We start from the raw sequence: 17,677 nt of genomic DNA, 5'->3' as shown, positions 1-17,677 counted from the left end.
TCCGTGGTTACATATTCCCGATGTCTTTCTCATATTATTTAATATGACGGTACTTTTAGCGGAGAAGATAGCGACCGAGCCTTGCCGCAAATAGTAACCTAGTAAACATGGACCAAAAGATTATCGTGTGCCAGAATATAATCTGGATAAAACTGTCTTTACATACAGATATCTTGAATAAAAGTTACTTTTTGACCCGGTAATGAGAAACTGTCACTAATTACTTTTCCAAAGTAATGTTCCCAAAGCTGCCGTTTTATGCCTGCTTTTCCCCGTGTTGATACCAAATACCGCGGCTCCGCTCTGAAACAGCCGAGATGCTATCTTAATGCCGGCCAAGTGAAACTACGGGGCTATAGGCCAGTCTGCATCTGCACAATGGCAAGCTTTCCAAAGAGAATCATATCTGATTATGCAGAGTGCGAATAGAGGCAAAAGCTGACAAACAAATGGATTTGCTGCGTCGAGAATGTTCTCTGGGGGGAAGCTGCATGCACGGCGATACAGCTTTTGTGTCGGAGTCGACACGAAGCATAATAAGACCCTTTGGGGAATGAAGCCAAACTGAGCGATAGGGACACAAAAGCGCACATACTCATACACTCAATTTCACCATCTCTCCACTTCTCTTTCTCTCTCTCTCTCTTTTTAACTTTCATATCTTCTTTGTAAAATGACCTTTACAATGCTGCCGACAATGTTTGGCCTCGACTCCCAACCGCTGTCATGTCCGACTCCCTCACTATGGGCGTGCAGTAACTATCCCGCAAACAATTTCAGACACCATCCCGTTTTTATGCATGTATTTTTTTCATCCATTTGTTTTCATTCCGGTCCTTGTGTGCAACTAGGAGAGCAGTCACAATAGAACTCTTAACCAAATGTATATTGAGCTTGTGCAGTCAATGGGACTTTTACCCCCACTAATGCTATTTGAATAAGGCCAGGGAAATGCCTCTGTGAGCAGTTTGGGCGAGGGGCCCCTCTTACTGGCTCTTGTGACTCTCATACATGTCGAGCGCGCCGGCTCCCATTCTTGCCCGTATGGTTCCTCGTCTTTACAAACTCTTAAACTGGATTGGAAGCCCCCCAGTTGTGGAAATGATTTGAGAGAGGGGCCTAAGTAGGACAAAAGGGCACATCCTTCGTCAAAACCGGGGCCTCTAAGCCCCCGTTCCTTCCTTATTCCATAGAGAAGGCCCTTGTTGTATTGAGAGGACAGGTGATTGGATGGTGAGCCCATGACGTGCTTAACATAGCGCCCTGTGGTACACCAATGCGACACAGAGAAGGTTTGACGTGTATGGTACCCCCGAGAGACAAAGAGAAAGAGAGAGAGAGTATGAACTGTCTATTCTCCCAACAGAACTTAAGGTAACGAATTTCTTCAATGACACCGCATTTGCGAACCACTAGCTTTGCAGCTAGCAAACGTAGCATGAGTTAAAATGCTGCGCGAAGGACGACCCAGGACATGTCACACTATGTGACAAGATGAACAAAAATTCTGACATGCCAGTCGTCGTCGTGATCGTGAAGCATCCCAGTGAGCCGGACGACCAGTCGTTGAGTATGACACACTACACGGGCTACGATGTATCACGACAACTGAAAATCGGCTACGAGACACCACGTCTGTCCGCTCAAAAAGATTTTAACACTTTGTTTAGTGTGTCTGAGAGGCTGAAATGCCAAATTTCTTTTCTGACACTGTTTCTCTCCTTCCTTCTTGTTCACTCTCCTTGCTCAGTGTCCCGGAACACCTAAATCCAGTGTGAAAGCAATTGGCTCTCAGATCAAATCAATAGCGGGCGAGGGCAGCAAGCCAGGGGGAACATCTCTGGCCCGTGCTCAGCTCCAATCAATTTAAAACCATTGATTCAGTGATTGAAATACAAAGAGTAGACGCACTGGACCGCACAGGTGGTTTAGTTCTTTGGTGTGCTAACGTGTTATATATCGCCTGAGTGTGTGTTTGTATGTGTGCGCTGGACTGCGTTTGTCTTTGTGCGGAATTGTGTGTGTGTGTGTGTGTGTGTGTGTGTGTGTGTGTGTGTGTGTGTGTGTGTGTGTGTGTGTGTGTGTGTGTGTATAAATGGCATGATTTATTTCCAGGCCATCTGTGGTAAAGCGGGTATGGCATTTAATCTGGGACCTCTGTGATGGTGCCATCGGCGAGGGGGGAAAAAAAAAAAAAATCACTGCTAATCCAATATGTCCTGCCCAGAGAGTGTGTGTTCGTCTACAGTGCTGTTTGTGTGTACAGTGTGGCCAGACAATATGTATGCATGCACAGGTTTCACTTTCCTGATATAAAAAGATCCAATACCAAAGTGCCTTTTAGAGGACGAATAATTTGAATATTTTTATTGACGATGTCACACTGATATTTGAAAGTCAGTGTCCACTATTTTTATTTATTTTTTATAGTGGTAGCAGTTTGCATTGGTGTACAATTGCATGGCTTCATAATGACATTTGAGAACCATATTTAGCTATCGAATGAGGACAAAAGTGTTGAAAACATCACGCAATATGATAAAGTCAAGTTGTACGTCCCTGCAAAACAAGAGCAGTATTAAACATGTTGTTAAATAAATTCTTCTTCGACCGTGATAGTGCAAATGGATGGGTAACAGATGTGTTTTTACTTCATGCACACATTGTTTGCTATAATGGACATACAAACTTACACACACCCATCATCCACTGGTCTGGCGTCATCTGCGCCAAACATCCCGCAGCCGATAAAATCCGGCAATCAAAATAAAAGCATACCAGTATTGCGCCACACACTCAAAGATGACATACGGCAGAGAAGTGCTTTTGGACATCAGAAAAGATCATCACAAGCTTTCTTCAGACCACCCGGACTGGAGCTTTCTGTTGCGCCAGGACCTCGCCATGTCCAGCCGGTTACTATCAACAACTTGGCGTATCCTACGGTGAACATTTAGCCTCCCGCAAGCTTCTGAGGATGATCCAGAATATTGCTCGAGTTGAGCACCGAGCCTGAGTAGACAAAGTAGCCATCAGGTGACGTAACTAAGGCGGCATAGCAAAATGCTAAGCTAAAGACGATAGCTACGGACAACTGACAACACGCAATAGCTATGTTGCTGCCGGCTAAAGTCCAACAGGCATTTTTATAACTGTATGTCAAACTCCGCCTTAATGCTGTGACAGTTTGACAATTCTCTTGTAGACTATAAAAAAATAATTTCTTTACTATGATGACTGCAGGGCTTGATTTCATCACTGATAAAGAAGAAATACTACATTTTTACAATATGTTATGCAAACGTATATATACTAGCTTTTTAGACCTCTTCTTTGAGTTAGTTTCGTTAATCTGTCGTCCCAATAGTGTCATGTCAAATTGTTCTTCCCAATTCCCAGCTGGACAAGGTGTCGATGTCTTTCAAAAGGTCCACAATGTCATGACGCTTAATGAGAAGCACTAACAGTGTGACACACGCACTCGCACGCACACACACATACACACACTGGTCATAGCCGGAGAGCATCATCTGCGAAATCTAATTTTGCATGGCCTTTAAAAGCAGAGACAAACGTGGCACCATAAAGCAGGGAAGAACTCGTAATGAAATAATCAAATGAATGCAGAGCAAATTTACATTACATCTCGGAAAGATGATGTAATTAAATCAATGAAGTGCTTAAAAATCACTTTGGAACACAGAGAATGGTATCACGTTTTCCACTCCGTTACTTGAGATTAATTTACACATCTAATGCGAAACGCTTGGAATTCACAGATGGTGATGTTGCGTAGTTTTGCAGAAGTACGAGTAGCCTCAATTTAGATTTTGCGTATTTTCTGCATTATAAGGCGCCCCTAAAAGCATTCCATTTTCTCAAAAGCCGACAGTGCGCCTGATAATCCGATGCGCCTTATATATGGATCACTATTCAGATTTCTTGGACGTTGTATTTTAAAGGTTCTGCAAAGCGCTTTGTTACAGCTGCAGCGGTTGTGAAGGCTCTACATAAATAAAGCTGTATTGTGTTGTATTCTCTTTAGTGCAGCTCCATCTAGAGGATGCATAACGCAACTACAGCCACTATCGTAGCTTCGATTCTAAGCGCCTTATAATGCGGTGCGCCCGCTATATGAAATCAGTTTCAAAATAGGCCATTCATTGAAGGTGCGCCTTATACTCCGACGCGCCTTATAGTGCGGAAAATACGGTAAGTCTTCGGATATTTGTCTTTGGCAACAGCCTTATCTGTCGCTCTTCCTCCATCAATATTCACAACTTGTGTGTTTCGTCAATCCAAGGGAAGGGACGACGAAGACGTAGAAAGAAGATGTCCCCAATGAAGTTTTTTTTTTTTCCCTCAATCATACAAAACAAATGTATCTTTGCCAGTGTCATCGCTGCAGGCATATTGACTGAAACTGCCAGAGAAGTAAGGTCAGCGCTGTCCAGATTTGGACAGGTTGGGTGGCCGTTGATGTACAAACACACGCACCCACACGCGCTACTCCATCTAAATGTTACGGCGTGTCTGTTTTTCCTCGAGGAGGAGAGAGCTTTCTGATAAGGTTATGAAGAGGTCGTCGTGATGTCGAATCTGACATGAATATAGATCAGGCACGCTTTCCGCTAACCTTTGGATGGCTTCGCGTTGCAGGTGCGTTGCATGCCAACCAGCGGCGTCAGTCTCTGCTCAGTCATGAGATGGAACAGAATTTTTCATGAACACATCTGTCTTCGTGCAGTGCAACCGAAACGTGCTCTCGGGCGCAATCATGGATGATTATAGTGGCTTCTCACAACTTGAAATGGCTGACGGGCACACTTTTTCAACCGTAATATTGAAGGAATATGTGCAGAAGTTGAACAAGACTTTGGAACCTGAGCACAAACACAAACTTTTCTCCTTTCACAAACTACATTTTTCCCCCTTTGGCTAATTTGTAAAACGGATGTTTGAACTCGTAAACCAAAGGATCGCATGACACGTGCAGAGTGCGCAACTTTCTTTTCTTGACCTCACATACGGTATGTGAATGAAAGAGAATTCATCGTAATTGACTAGCTCGTGTCTGCGAATCGATATCTGCATTAACCGCGCTCCTACTTCCCATTTCCCACTTTGGCTGTGTCAAAATGAAATTGGTGGTGAGGTTTGAAGTTGCGAGCGATGACCCCAAAAAATTCGAGAAATTTGCTGACCCTTTGACTTAAGAAGACAAGAAACAACATTCAAGAAAGAACTTAACAAAAATAAGAGAATGGCCGACTCCCCGTCCAATCATGAATTTCTCTCGCCATCTTTCATACGCCATCAACACTCTCCAATAAATGTGTAAGATAAAAAGTGATGAAGTGATGTTTAATGTTCATTGTTCCATTTGTGTGAAATTATGTATATGTCATTCTTAATAATATTTATCATTTCTTCATATTTTGGGTTGATTTGATGAATTCTTTTGGAATTATTGTATTTTTTTTTTTTTTAAGATTCAATTTTAGTCCGACTTTTGAAATCAATTATTAAAAAAAAACAAGGTTCTGCTGTCTTAAAAAAAACTCAGTTTTTTTGGGGGGGGTTTTTGGACACAAATTAAGTTGTTGCATTGTATATCTTGAGTCGAATTTAACTGCCCTGCCCCCCACCCTCACCCCATTAGTTGACCAATTTGAAAGATTGACATGATTGGAATTGCCCCCCCAGTCTTTTCTGACACAGTATGTTCCACTTGCATCCCATTTAGCAAAGGAGCAGCAAACGCAATCAGCCGTCTTGACATCGAGTTGAATTAAAGAATGGCTCTCAAACAGGAGATTGTCTGTACTTTTTTTTTTTAAACAGCTAACCTGCTTCACAATCCGGCACGGTCTTATCAGATTGGGAAGACAAAAACAAGCCTTTTTACTTGTCATTCACCTGCACAACTGCAACCACCAACCGCGAGTGACGCCCAGAACCACCCAAACCTCCCTCCCCCCCTCCCCCCAGCCCACCAAGATTGTGCTTGATTGCATCGGCTCGTGCGCTCACTAACAAGTGGATTAACGGTTGTAGCTGCGTCACCGGGCTTGTGTTGGCTGATTGAAAAACTCTCCCGTGGACTGGTAGCGCCCTCTGGGATGACTGGAAGCAAGAATAAGCGGCACTCAGCTGCGCGATGCCACCATGGGTGCTTATGTTTGCCGGAATATTTTCTTGTAAACAGTGAATTACATCCGCTCAATTAGGAATCAAATTACGGCTGGTAAACAGTGAAAGGGACTTTTGTTTTCCGGTGAGCGTCATTGTTCTCTGCTGATGTTTAGTTGTGCCTAATCGCCCGTTCTCCTTCAGCGGCCTATTTAGCAGGTGTTCAACGCAGAGCAGAGGGGCCCTGGAATGACACGTGGTTCGTTTCAGCTGTTTTGAAGATTCGCTACAGCTCCTCCCAAAGCGTTTTAATGATGAGCCGCGGTTTGTTCATGTTTAGTGAACAAGAAAGAGGGATACACACGTTGGCAGAATTCCACTCTAAATTGAAAGTAAATGTCAAACGAAAATCCTCCGGCGCCGCATTTCGTCAGCAAAGCTACTTTCCACGTCAGGTGACATCGTACTGTTTACGCCCACATGTCAAAAGCAGATCTAAATACAGGTGGCTGATGAATTCCATAAGTTCACACGGTTGCGTTAGGGCACACCCACGCAAATGTTGCGCTGAAGTCAAATCATGTTGGCAAATCGTAAAAGTCCTTCTTTTCCAAACCTGACTAATATCTATATTGTAAGAATTCTTAATGAGTCACTGTTACATGCAGATTGGCTAGCGGTTAGTGAGCCAACTCTTCATCTGTTTCACTGAATCCAGTCAGCCATACCCAGACATCAACCCTATCAAACACCTCTGGAATGAATTGATGTTGTCTTTGCCATCTGATGTAAACATTTTGAATCACTGAGCTAAGCGCTTCAATTTGGTCTTTTTAACCGTCATCTTGCTTGCCATTGTTTTTTCCCACCCCCCTTTGTTTGGAAGTGGGCAATCAGCACGCGCAGTACCGTGGCAGGTTGTAATTAGCGGGACTCAAGTGCAGGCAATGTTGTTTCGACGATACATTCCGGAGGGCGGTTGGCTATGCTACCTTGCCAACCAGGATCAGTTTGTCACCGTGTTGTGTTCCTGAATACCAATGACACCTTCTAAATCTGCCCCCCCACCCCGTTGCTCTCTGACCAACCTTCTATCCTTTTATCTGCCAGATATGCTGTGTGCCTCGCATTGCTGCATCTCCCCCCCGCAAATAAAACTGACCTAAGCCAGTGTGCCAGGGCGAGATAGTACCATCACAACACTGGGTGATGATGAGTTCTGTGTACAACTAAAAGATTATAGACCGCCGCCGATTGTTATCGCGATCGCGCTACGGGCGCACCGACGTGCGCGCGCACGACTCACGAATGCACTTTGGTGTGAAAGCCGTACCTCCAAGTCTGCTGGTCATGTCATTGCCTTTTGCGTCTTCAAAAGGGGGATTGTGTGGGCCAAAAAGAACACTGGCTGTGAGGTTACCACGGCAACCGTCTGCCCATGGGGCGTTTGCTGTCCGCTAAATGGTGTCCTCATTTGGTGAACGCGCGCTCACACACACACAGATCTTAATTTCTGGTGGTGTGTCTTCAGTGTCCACCGGACACCTGCTTGATACGTTCATTAGCAGGCAGATTCCTGAGCCAAATTTGAAGATTCAAACTGTATCGTCTGTGGTAGGACATTGTCTCCAATTGTTCTGTTTCTGTACTGGCCCCCATTGAATTCAGTCAACTCTGTTTTTGTGCGGCTGTCTTAATCAGCGAGGAAGCAACAAATAGCGAAACATAAAGTCACGTAAGATCCGTATAATCAAGGAGTTCCTGTTATCTGCTAGTTTCCTCTCATTTGCCGCCTTGTGCTTCTGATATAGCGCCTCTTTTATCCAAGAAAAAGCAGAAATACACTTCAGCGCAGTCTGAAGTCTAATTGGACGCTAACTCTGCGTTCTCACAGGATTTAACGATGTTTCCTCACTCTCTCCGGAACTTTATATGTCGCCATATTACAAGTAGCGATCTGTGAGGACAGGGAACTGAGACCGAGTTTGGGGAGGAGCACCGAGGCACCATACGAGTTGTTTGTGCGAATCCGTCGCCGTTGCTAGTTTGAGTGTGGACCAGGGGTCGTGACGCGGCCAGAATGGATGGATGATTGATGATCAGGGGGAGTGTTCTGTGGGAGGAACCCTTGAGCCACAAAAAAAAAAAAGATGGACATTCTGTGCTCTTTCACTCATCCTTTTCTTCCTGATAAAATCTCTCAGCCCTGCTTTCTTTCTTCTCCTTCCGTAAGCGATTGGAAGGTGACGACTGAGGGTCAAAGAGACTGACACTGACCAGACTTGCCAAATGATGTCACCACCGTGAACTCTGGATGCCTTCAAAAAAATTAGCCGTGGCTTGCGTGAAAAGTTACATGCATTTAAGCTGAAGTGTCCTTCATTAGTCCCCGTTGACTTATGTAAGCAATTCATTCGACATGTTATTTTTTTTTTAACCTCACCCTGAAAAGGGCCACTTCAAAAAGCCTGTGGGCGTTTTTGTGTGGTTCCTGACAAGCCTTTGTTTCAAACCTGGCCTTTGTCTTAAAGAAAGCTATTGTGCCGTTCAATGACCTTGAAGAGAAAATGAACACCTGGGCTGGAGAAGCATCTCATTACGTGGATCGTGGCAGGAAAATGAGCAGTGACAGATGAAGAGGAAGACTGAATACCAATGGGCTCGAACGTTGGTTGTGCTTTTGTTTTTTCGGATATCCGCAGCCCTGCGACAACGTGGGGCCCACCTCCCCTCTTTGATCGACGCATTGCAAAGTAACGATGGCCAAGATCTTCACGGCATACACGCCCTCCCGTGATTTGAGCAGTGGAATTGTCTCGTCCAGTGACAAAGTAACAAAAAGTCAAATAGGGGTCGACCGGGGGGGTCTTAACCTAATCATAAGCACACCCGAATGGGTGTGTGTGAATAAGGGGGTCGATGTGTGACTGCAAAGTGTCTAAAGACCATGATCCATCCTCATGTGATAAATGAGAGGCGGGGTTAAGGGTGTCACGGGTGGGGGCAAGAGTTGTACTTTAAGGGTCAGTGACGCTATCTCACAACTCTTGCCACTTTACGGGTTGTGCGCATTTTATTAAGACATGGCACCTTCCAAGATCCAAAATAGTGCATTTATTAAAATAATTAAGAAATGAGTATTGAAATAACTATCGAATAAGTATCACATATGTAATTCATATGCAGAGTAAACCCACCAAAGTAGTCAGCTTTTCGTATTCGGTCCTTCCCGACCCAAGTTGATTTGTAGCACGTTGAACAGTCCTGGAAAATGTTTACCATTTTTTTTTCTACTCATTTGATCATCTAATGTCAGATATGTTAAACGTTGTGAAACCTGAACATTTCTGTTGTCAATATATGATGTACAAGCGTGAAACAATGAAGTTTGGTAATGTATGGGTAAGGATGGCTCTTTTTTAGGTGCCTTTGTAGGTCACCACTTCAGGAGATCTGCCACAGATTGTCCAAAGCTTGTGTCAGATTAGTGCTAGACTAAGTCCTGGCATTGTTGGACCAGTTTATTTACTGATGAAGACTCATCGAGTCATGTACTATTGTCAAGAATTTACATTGACGTTCACATTGACACTGGGTCCCTTTTATTTTCCCGGCTGGAGTGATGTACTGAACCTCCTTTTGTGAAGAGGACCTGTTAAAAATGTCATTTAGAAGGCGTGATGGAGGGAGACAAAGTTTGATAAGATTAAGGAGCAGCTACCTATCACGCAGTTGTAATTTCCACGGCTAACCGGCTATTATTATTCGGAGGTCTGGACTAACTTGGCTCAAGTGGCGATCGATGGAGGCATTTTTCAAATCAGAATCCTGAGGTGATTCCACGACAAGTTCAAAACAAACACTTTTATTTGGTTTACTCCTTAACAAAAGCTCGTAGAGTGTGCCTTGGAGTTGACTTAGTTGAACCGGATCCTCACTTTAAAGTTATGCCACATGAACAAGTCAGATGAGGGTGAACTCTGCGTACTGTAACCTTGATTGGGTTGAGTAAGAAAGCCATTTCCGAAGCCATCTTGTTCATAATCCTTTTCACTGGCTGCCCCCGACTCTCTCTACTGCAATTTTTCATTTTATCCTCCATGCGCCCGCTTATTCCTCTCTGACAGCCTAATGTAATTCTTATTCCGCTCGACCTATAAATCCCACGGCTCCAATTAATTCTAATTCTTATGGCCCGTACGTCGTTTTGCAACGGCACGTTGCGAACGCATGCGGGCAATGTGACACGGTGCCACTGTGCCTCCATGTATGATGCATGGCCCGCAGTGTGCACTTCATTATATGCTTCGCAAGAATATGGTCCAGTCCAACCTCTGAAACCTAACGCCCGGCTCCGCGCAGCAGCTATTATGGAAGGCCCGCTGCTAGACCCCCGACACTTATTGCTCACGCTGTTATGTAGAACACATCTTGGCAAATCAATACATCATTGGAGAGGGAGAAATGCAAAGAACCTGTATCTGAAGTCGAGGATAGGACCTGCTGGGGCAATGACTGAGTGTTCGGATCGCGGCGACACATCACAACCGGTCAGCTTGTCGCAACATTTTTTGTTGCTACAAGCTAACGATCACCTGTTGACACAAACTCTGTTAATGTCATTTTAATGGCAAAAGAGAAGAACTTTGGATGCGTCTAACGAAAAAAACACCCCAAGTTCTCACTGCTTTTGAAACAAACTCACACGACTCCTTCACGTCATTGGAAGACGTAGCATTTGTTTTTTTTTTTGTTTGTTTTTTGTTTTTTAATCCGCAGATTTTCCTGACGGCCAGATGGCAAGGAGATTTGCGAGTGCTGTGAAGAAACTCCATTATGTATTTTATTTTATTGTTATGATGACACAACATAAAAAAACATTGATTTGAGAAATCAGGAGATGGTATTCCGAGCTCTATTGCACTTTTTTTTCTTCATTTTTTTTCCTGCTCGCTATGACGGAGGGAGGCCGGATGATTTATCTGTCAATTTTTGTTGAGAAGTCTGTTAGTGTTGCTCCTGTTGCAATGAAAACGTGACAGTGCTTGTGGTTTGATTTAGAGGCTCAGGCGACAAAGATTCAGTTAATAACGTTGTGTTTTTGCTTTTCCACCGAGATGCTTTTCTGCGGTCCAAAATGTTTTCTCTTTTTTTTTTTTTTTGGGGTCTTTGAAATAAAGTGACAGGTTCTGGAGAAGTCATTGAAAAATCGCGGAAAAGTCTACAAACCCTCTTGATAGCCGTAAAGAAAAAAGTCGGGTCAGCCTAACAGCGAGGCAAACCTGTCAATCAATGGCGACCCAAAAAGCAAGAAAAAGGAGAAGGTGGAAGAGCACAGAAAACAATACCTTACCGGTGGGACTGAGAAAAATATGCGAGGAGGAAACGGAGAAATGAGAAAGAAAGGTGGAGAGAAAAGTGCTGGGGATCTCTGTGGAGACCACTTGAAAGAGAGGAATGTTGTGTTTCTGGATGCAGCCAGTTCAATTGTGGGTTATTCTCACACAAGGGAGACTAATTGCTTGTTGATCTAATGTTCTATCCTCCTCCTGTGCCTGAAAACCAACACAGCCGGTGAGTGACGAGTCCGTACAGAACAAGAACTCTTGGCCTCTTCAACTCCAAATATTCAAGTAACCGGATCAACATAATGGTGGACTACTTCCAAATGAAAAGATCCTCTTTCGATTTGCTAACAAACTGTATCACTTTCTTGTTCTCTCCCAAAACGCGACTTCCTCTGTGAAGCAGATCAGTGATCAGCCATGGAATGAGTTTAACGGGAGGGGTCATGTGCATATTATGTATCAATCAGGGAATGGGCCTCATCTCCGATGACACATGTTGGAATCCTGATGCCTACTCCCATAAATCCTTGCCCAGGCATCGCACATGAAATCTTAAGTTTTAGCTGAAAAGTCACACCTCTGTTAAAGGGAGCTGACGGTGTTTGTTTGCGTAATCCTGTAGTTATAAAGTTATGAAGGTTGTGTGAGACTATGTGAGTATTTCTGCTTTTAAATTTGCTTCCAGGTCCTATCATAACAACGGTTACAAGAATTCATCGGCTGATGTCGTCGCTAAGCGATGCTATCAATATATTCGGCTGAATAATAATAATAATAATTGTTTTGAGCGATTGAACATGCTTGTGCCGGTACCAAGTGTGTATGATGAATACCGTATTTTCCACACGATAAGGAGTATAAGGCGCACCTGCAATGAATGGCCTACTTTAAAACAGTTCTCAGATATAAGGCGCACCACATTATAAGGCACATAAATAAAAGCTACAATAGTGGCTGTGGTTGCGTTATACAGCCACTAGATGGAGCATTGCTAAAGGGAATACAATACAAAATACATTGCGAATTTCTCCATTGTGAGACAATTAAAGGTTTTCTTATCTTCTTACAATTTTATATAGAGATTTCCCAAGTGTTGCAGCTGTAACAAAGCGCTTTACAGGACATTTAGATGGAGCATTGCTAAAGGGAATACAATACAAAATACATTGCGAATTTCTCCATTGTGAGACAATTAAAGGTTTTCTTATCTTCTTACAATTTTATATAGAGATTTCCCAAGTGTTGCAGCTGTAACAAAGCGCTTTACAGGACATTTAAAATAATTAATTAATTGAGCCATATATGTGTAGATGTCAGGCGCATCGGATTATAAGGCGCACTGTCGGCTTTTGAGGAAATGGACTGCTTTTTGGTGCGCCTTATAGTACGCAAAATACGGTAATTCAAATTGAGCCTCATCTGAGGTCTTCGGCACAACTGAAGTGTTGGAATTGAACATGTTTTTCAACCCCTTTGGAAGGAGAGAACAATGCACGCGTTCATGCATTTAGGCCCTCTTAAACAGAGAGAACAACGTATCGCAATCTATTTGGTTTTTTTTCCAATTTCACAAATGCTTTTTATTATCTTGTAATGCCTGATACCAATCAAAGTTATTGCTCTCGCAGCTCTTTTTTTCTCCCCCACGTGGCCAATGTTTTAACAGTCTCAATATCCTTGTATTAGGAGAGACAGGTAAAATCTGATCTAATCACAGACATACACATCCAGAAACTATGCTGGCATTTATATTGCTTCCCTGAAAAACGCTGCAAGACGATGCACACACCAACATATTTATTCACGGTCCAAAGATAGCCGGGGTGCAATCGCGGCATTACAGTTTGTTTTGCTCCTTGTGAAGCGCGGCTTTAATCTGCCTCATGGCTCCTGGGGTTGTTTCATAAGCTGTTTGCGGTTGTTGGGATCTAGTCCCGCGTGTACGGTATTGCATGTGTGCGTTTGTGTCGTGACGGGGTCTGAGGCTGCGTTTTGTGTCGATACGTCAGGCTAGTCAGTTACCCGCCGGTGTGTCTGGCGGTTGCATCAAAAGATGGCGAACACTCGCTGTTGGGTGCAATGGCCACAGTGTGTGTGTGTGTGTGTGTGTGTGTGTGTGTGTGTGTGTGTGTGTGTGTGTGTGTGTGTGTGTGTGTCTTTGTATCTGTGCGCGTGTGGGAGTCTAGGCCTCCTCTTTCTCCTTCACTCAGCTTCTTCATTCGCTCTCAGCATCCTACACCAGAAGCACGTCAAATATCGTGCTTGAAGAGAAAAGAATAGCTGGCTTCTCTCTCCCATTTTTGACAGAAAAATGGATCGACCTGTCATTGCATTTTTAATGAAGCATGCATGCAATCTTGTTTGATACAATTACATTTACTGCACTGAGATGGCAGCACACAATATTCATGATCAATATGATCTGTGTAAAAAAAAAAAAAGCCATATCTGGCCCCATCTGTGCCTTCAATTTGATCAATATCAATGAAGGGGTGTATTTGAAGATATTTTCAAACATATGCTGCTCAGGATTAGAAGACGTGTTATGTTTGAGAAGCATTGTTTGTTAAATAGTTTTTTTCTGTTTGTATTGTATGTTTATTTGATAGATTTAGCGTTCTAATGCGAGGGTCACAACACGAAATTTGGATTAGCGTCATGTCTCTCGCTAGCTTTTGTTCGCCATGCACGGGGATGCTTCGAGCAGAGGAGGGGATGACCCCCCCCCCCCCCCCCCAAAAATGTAACATAGCTATTCAATCTGGTGACTGGTGGTTGTGTTATTACTTTTGCCTCATGCTAAATGTTGTCTTTGTTGACAGTTGGACGACTAAAAACAAGCCAATGCACTCACTATTCAACCTTTTTCGCTCGCTTCTGGCAGCTATCGGAAGCTGGCTGTGTTGTTTTGCTCGCACCCGTCCGGTCCCACATTGTAACATTGTAAATGTGATGCCAGAAAAGCTTTGCTTGCACTGGGTCTCACCGGCAAACGCAGCATTAGGCTACATTTCCCATGATTCTGAGACACATCAACAGGAAGTCGTTCTTGTTCTGGTATGACAACAACATAGGGTGTTCAAATTCACTGGCCGGGTTTTCGGCCGCATGACGTCACTTCCGTCAAGCGCATGTCGTGTCCCAAGTCACATTTAACCATGTCCAAACTCGCCGCGGTTTACGTGGTTCACCGAGGTTACACGAGGAGGACACTTTGAAGGCGTCGAAAGACCCAGCCCGTGAATGGTCCTTCTAGAATTTGGAAACCACGAGCGAAACCACCGAAAATGATGCCTTGGGAAGATGCAATCTGTGAATTTGAACATTTGGGTAACAAGGTAACAGGTTGCGTCAACCATCACTGTGAACTGAACTACCTGGTTAAGTAGCTTTCTCTTCGCTAACAGTCACTGGTCCATATTTAACTTTAAAAATTCACTCCCTTACCAACCTGCACTTTTTTTTTCAGCCTCTTTGTTCCCAAAGTCTGTTCTACTTTTGGTTCATCTACTTTTCAATTTTCTGCCCCAAACGACTGCAACGCTCTGTGCAAAAAGTAATAACTCACCGCATGCATTCCAAGATCATCATTTCAAAGTGATTGAAGTATACTCCACATGGTCGCTGCGCCCGTTTACGACCGTTTATTCAACCTGTGCTGCAATGGCATGCACTGTCTTTTGTATCTGTGCAACACTGTATGGTATATTGTCTTTGTTTTATGTTTGGTTTTATTTTGAAATATTTTTGCTTCTAATTGGCTTTATTTTAGGCCTCAATGTTGCAAATTCACGAAACGGGGGGGGGGGGATCAGTAAGACGTGAGATTCATTCATTTTTTTTACAATCCCCCTCATGAGGTGTTGCAACGTCATTGCGTCCTCCAGCGTCAGGAAGGCGGCGGAACCATTAAACATTTATCGCGGTTATTACAGTCGGTAAATCCTTCTGTGCTTTGCCCGTCATCCGCTTTGCATTCTTTTGGGATGTGATGGTAAACAAATGAGGTTATTACCTCGATTCCAGCGCTCATATCATCCACAATAATCTTTGTCCTCCACGGTGGCCTTTCCGAATTAAGGCCTAATGCGTTCTTTAAAGCTAACCACGGCTGACTGACAACGGGGCCACCACCGGAACGTACGGTCGTCCCGCGGGAGCCCACTCATAATCTAATAGTCATTGTGCAAACAAAGCAATGTCACTGCCGCAAGTCGATGCAAATCTGATTATAAAACAGTGACTACCTCACTTTTTGGCTTCTGGACTTTGTTTTTTTTGCCATTGACTTGATGGCTTTGAAAAAGAAAAAAAAAGTACAAAACAATCTGTGTCAACCTTCTCTTAGAACGTACCACAATGTGTGATTACAAGGTGCAAAATCTGACTCCAGCGAGCTGTCAGCTTGGTTTCACGGTGCTTTTAGTGCAGTCTATTGATTTTTGCATGTGAAAAGAAAAGGAAAAAAAAACATGACCAGGTTTTAAAACATGGGACGCGTTGTCAATTTACATTTGTCTGTTTTCTGAATAGACGGCACAAGAGACCTTAACTGTGCTCACAGGAAATTGTATCGTATATTTTATTCCACTTACTCACCATAAAAGTGGCCAGATAGTTGTCCATTTCAAACAAAATAGTGATAGTGTGACTCAGTTCTCATGAGAACGCCTTTTTTTTCCTCCAAATCTCTCTTGAATGCTGTGTTCGGAGACTGTAAGTGGCAGAAAATATGGCCTCTCAAGAGTTATGCATAACTCAATCCACTTCCACAGAATTCACTCGCTTTCAATCTGGTCTTCTGTCCGTCTCAGTCTATTTTCATTCAAGTTGATGTTGTGTTTCTTTTCCCAGCATGCCCACCGGGTACCTTCAAGTCAACCCAGGGTCCCGGGCTGTGTCTTCAGTGCCCTCCGAACAGCCGCTCAACCGCTGAGGCCGCCACCATCTGCGTCTGTCGCAATGGTTACTACCGTGGTGACGCTGATCAGCCAGACCAACCCTGCACCAGTGAGTACTCGACATGACATAAACGTTTTGACAGTGTGCAGCCAGTAATGGGATGTATGCATCGAAGCACTTTAGTTTTCACATCAATATGACATAACGTCATGGAAGTTGATGTGTTGCTCAAGTTGACCTCAACTCACAATCGAGTGAAACCTCCGAGCATGATTCTTTCCTCTCTCGGATGCTGTTTTTGTTTGTGTTTTCTTTTCAGTTTTGAAGCTATGCCAGTGTAATGATATAATAATCTGTCAAAGGATCAAAATGTCACATTTTTTTCATTCAACAGACAAGATATAGTATGCGTATGGTGATGCTGGAGTCCTAAGGCCACACTTTCACACTGCACTTAGCATAGTGCAGTGCACCATCAATCAAGCCATTCTTTGTTTATGTGCTACCGCCATGCGATGACGAAACGCCGTGCTTTGGCGTCACGATGACAAATGCCCCGGAATAGAAAAAAAAAACATCAGGCAGCCAAATTGAAAAATGCTCAATTTAGGCTGCAGCGCACGATGACGACCGGCGCCGCATCCAAACGAGAGTTGGTGGCAACGTTATTTCACAGAGAGGAGAGCAGCAAGAAATTTGGTTGGAGTTGTGCTGTCAACAATGTGAAGAAAATTAGAAATGCTGTGTCGCCGGGACGCGAGCTCTGTGACACAAGACAAATGTGTGACATGGTAAAGAAGGCACATTGATGGATGGAGATCTCCTCCACATTACATATCCTAGGTTGGTTAAAAGTCGCAGAAATATGTGGTTTTAGCATTTTTTTAACAGTAGAAATGTTACCTTTAAGTAAAATATAACATAGCCATACATGCCTCACTTGTATCTTGTCTTCTACTCATTACTAGCAAAGTGAGGGCTTTCCGTTGTAACTACTACAGTCAAAGCAGCGCTAACAGGCACGAGGCTATTAGCTGTTTGATTGCTTTGCAAACAGTGCCCCCCCCCAAAAGAAGAGCCCCAAAAATAAAGCCAAAGCAAAACATGACTCACATAACTTCAGTGGTTCCTGAACTTAGGTGACACAAGTTAGCCGTGTGACACAAGTTAGCCGTGTGACACAAATTAGCCGTGTGACACAAGTTAGCCGTGTGACACAAGTTAGCCGTCCTCTTGTAATCGCGCATGGAAGCAGGTCAAAGTCCATTTTACACGATTCTTTTTTTCTCTGGACA

General features: G+C 43.7%; 1 protein-coding gene across 3 annotated transcripts in view; it reads left to right on the top strand.

The window, feature by feature from the left end:
• Positions 1 to 17,677, top strand: part of ephb1 (EPH receptor B1) — a 139,548-nt gene that overhangs the window by 75,676 nt on the left and 46,195 nt on the right. For all 3 annotated transcript variants that reach the window (XM_019855893.1, XM_019855894.1, XM_019855891.1), the window contains exon 4: positions 16,335 to 16,490. In XM_019855893.1, coding sequence (XP_019711452.1) covers positions 16,335 to 16,490 — 156 coding nt within the window. The remainder of the gene's footprint in view (positions 1 to 16,334; positions 16,491 to 17,677) is intronic.

The sequence above is a fragment of the Hippocampus comes genome, unplaced genomic scaffold, assembly GCF_001891065.2.
Source record: "Hippocampus comes isolate QL1 unplaced genomic scaffold, H_comes_QL1_v1.1 scaffold114, whole genome shotgun sequence".
NCBI classification, from domain to species: domain Eukaryota; kingdom Metazoa; phylum Chordata; class Actinopteri; order Syngnathiformes; family Syngnathidae; genus Hippocampus; species Hippocampus comes.
Note: the sequence above shows the minus strand (reverse complement) of the source record. Positions and strands in the feature narration are given on the sequence as shown.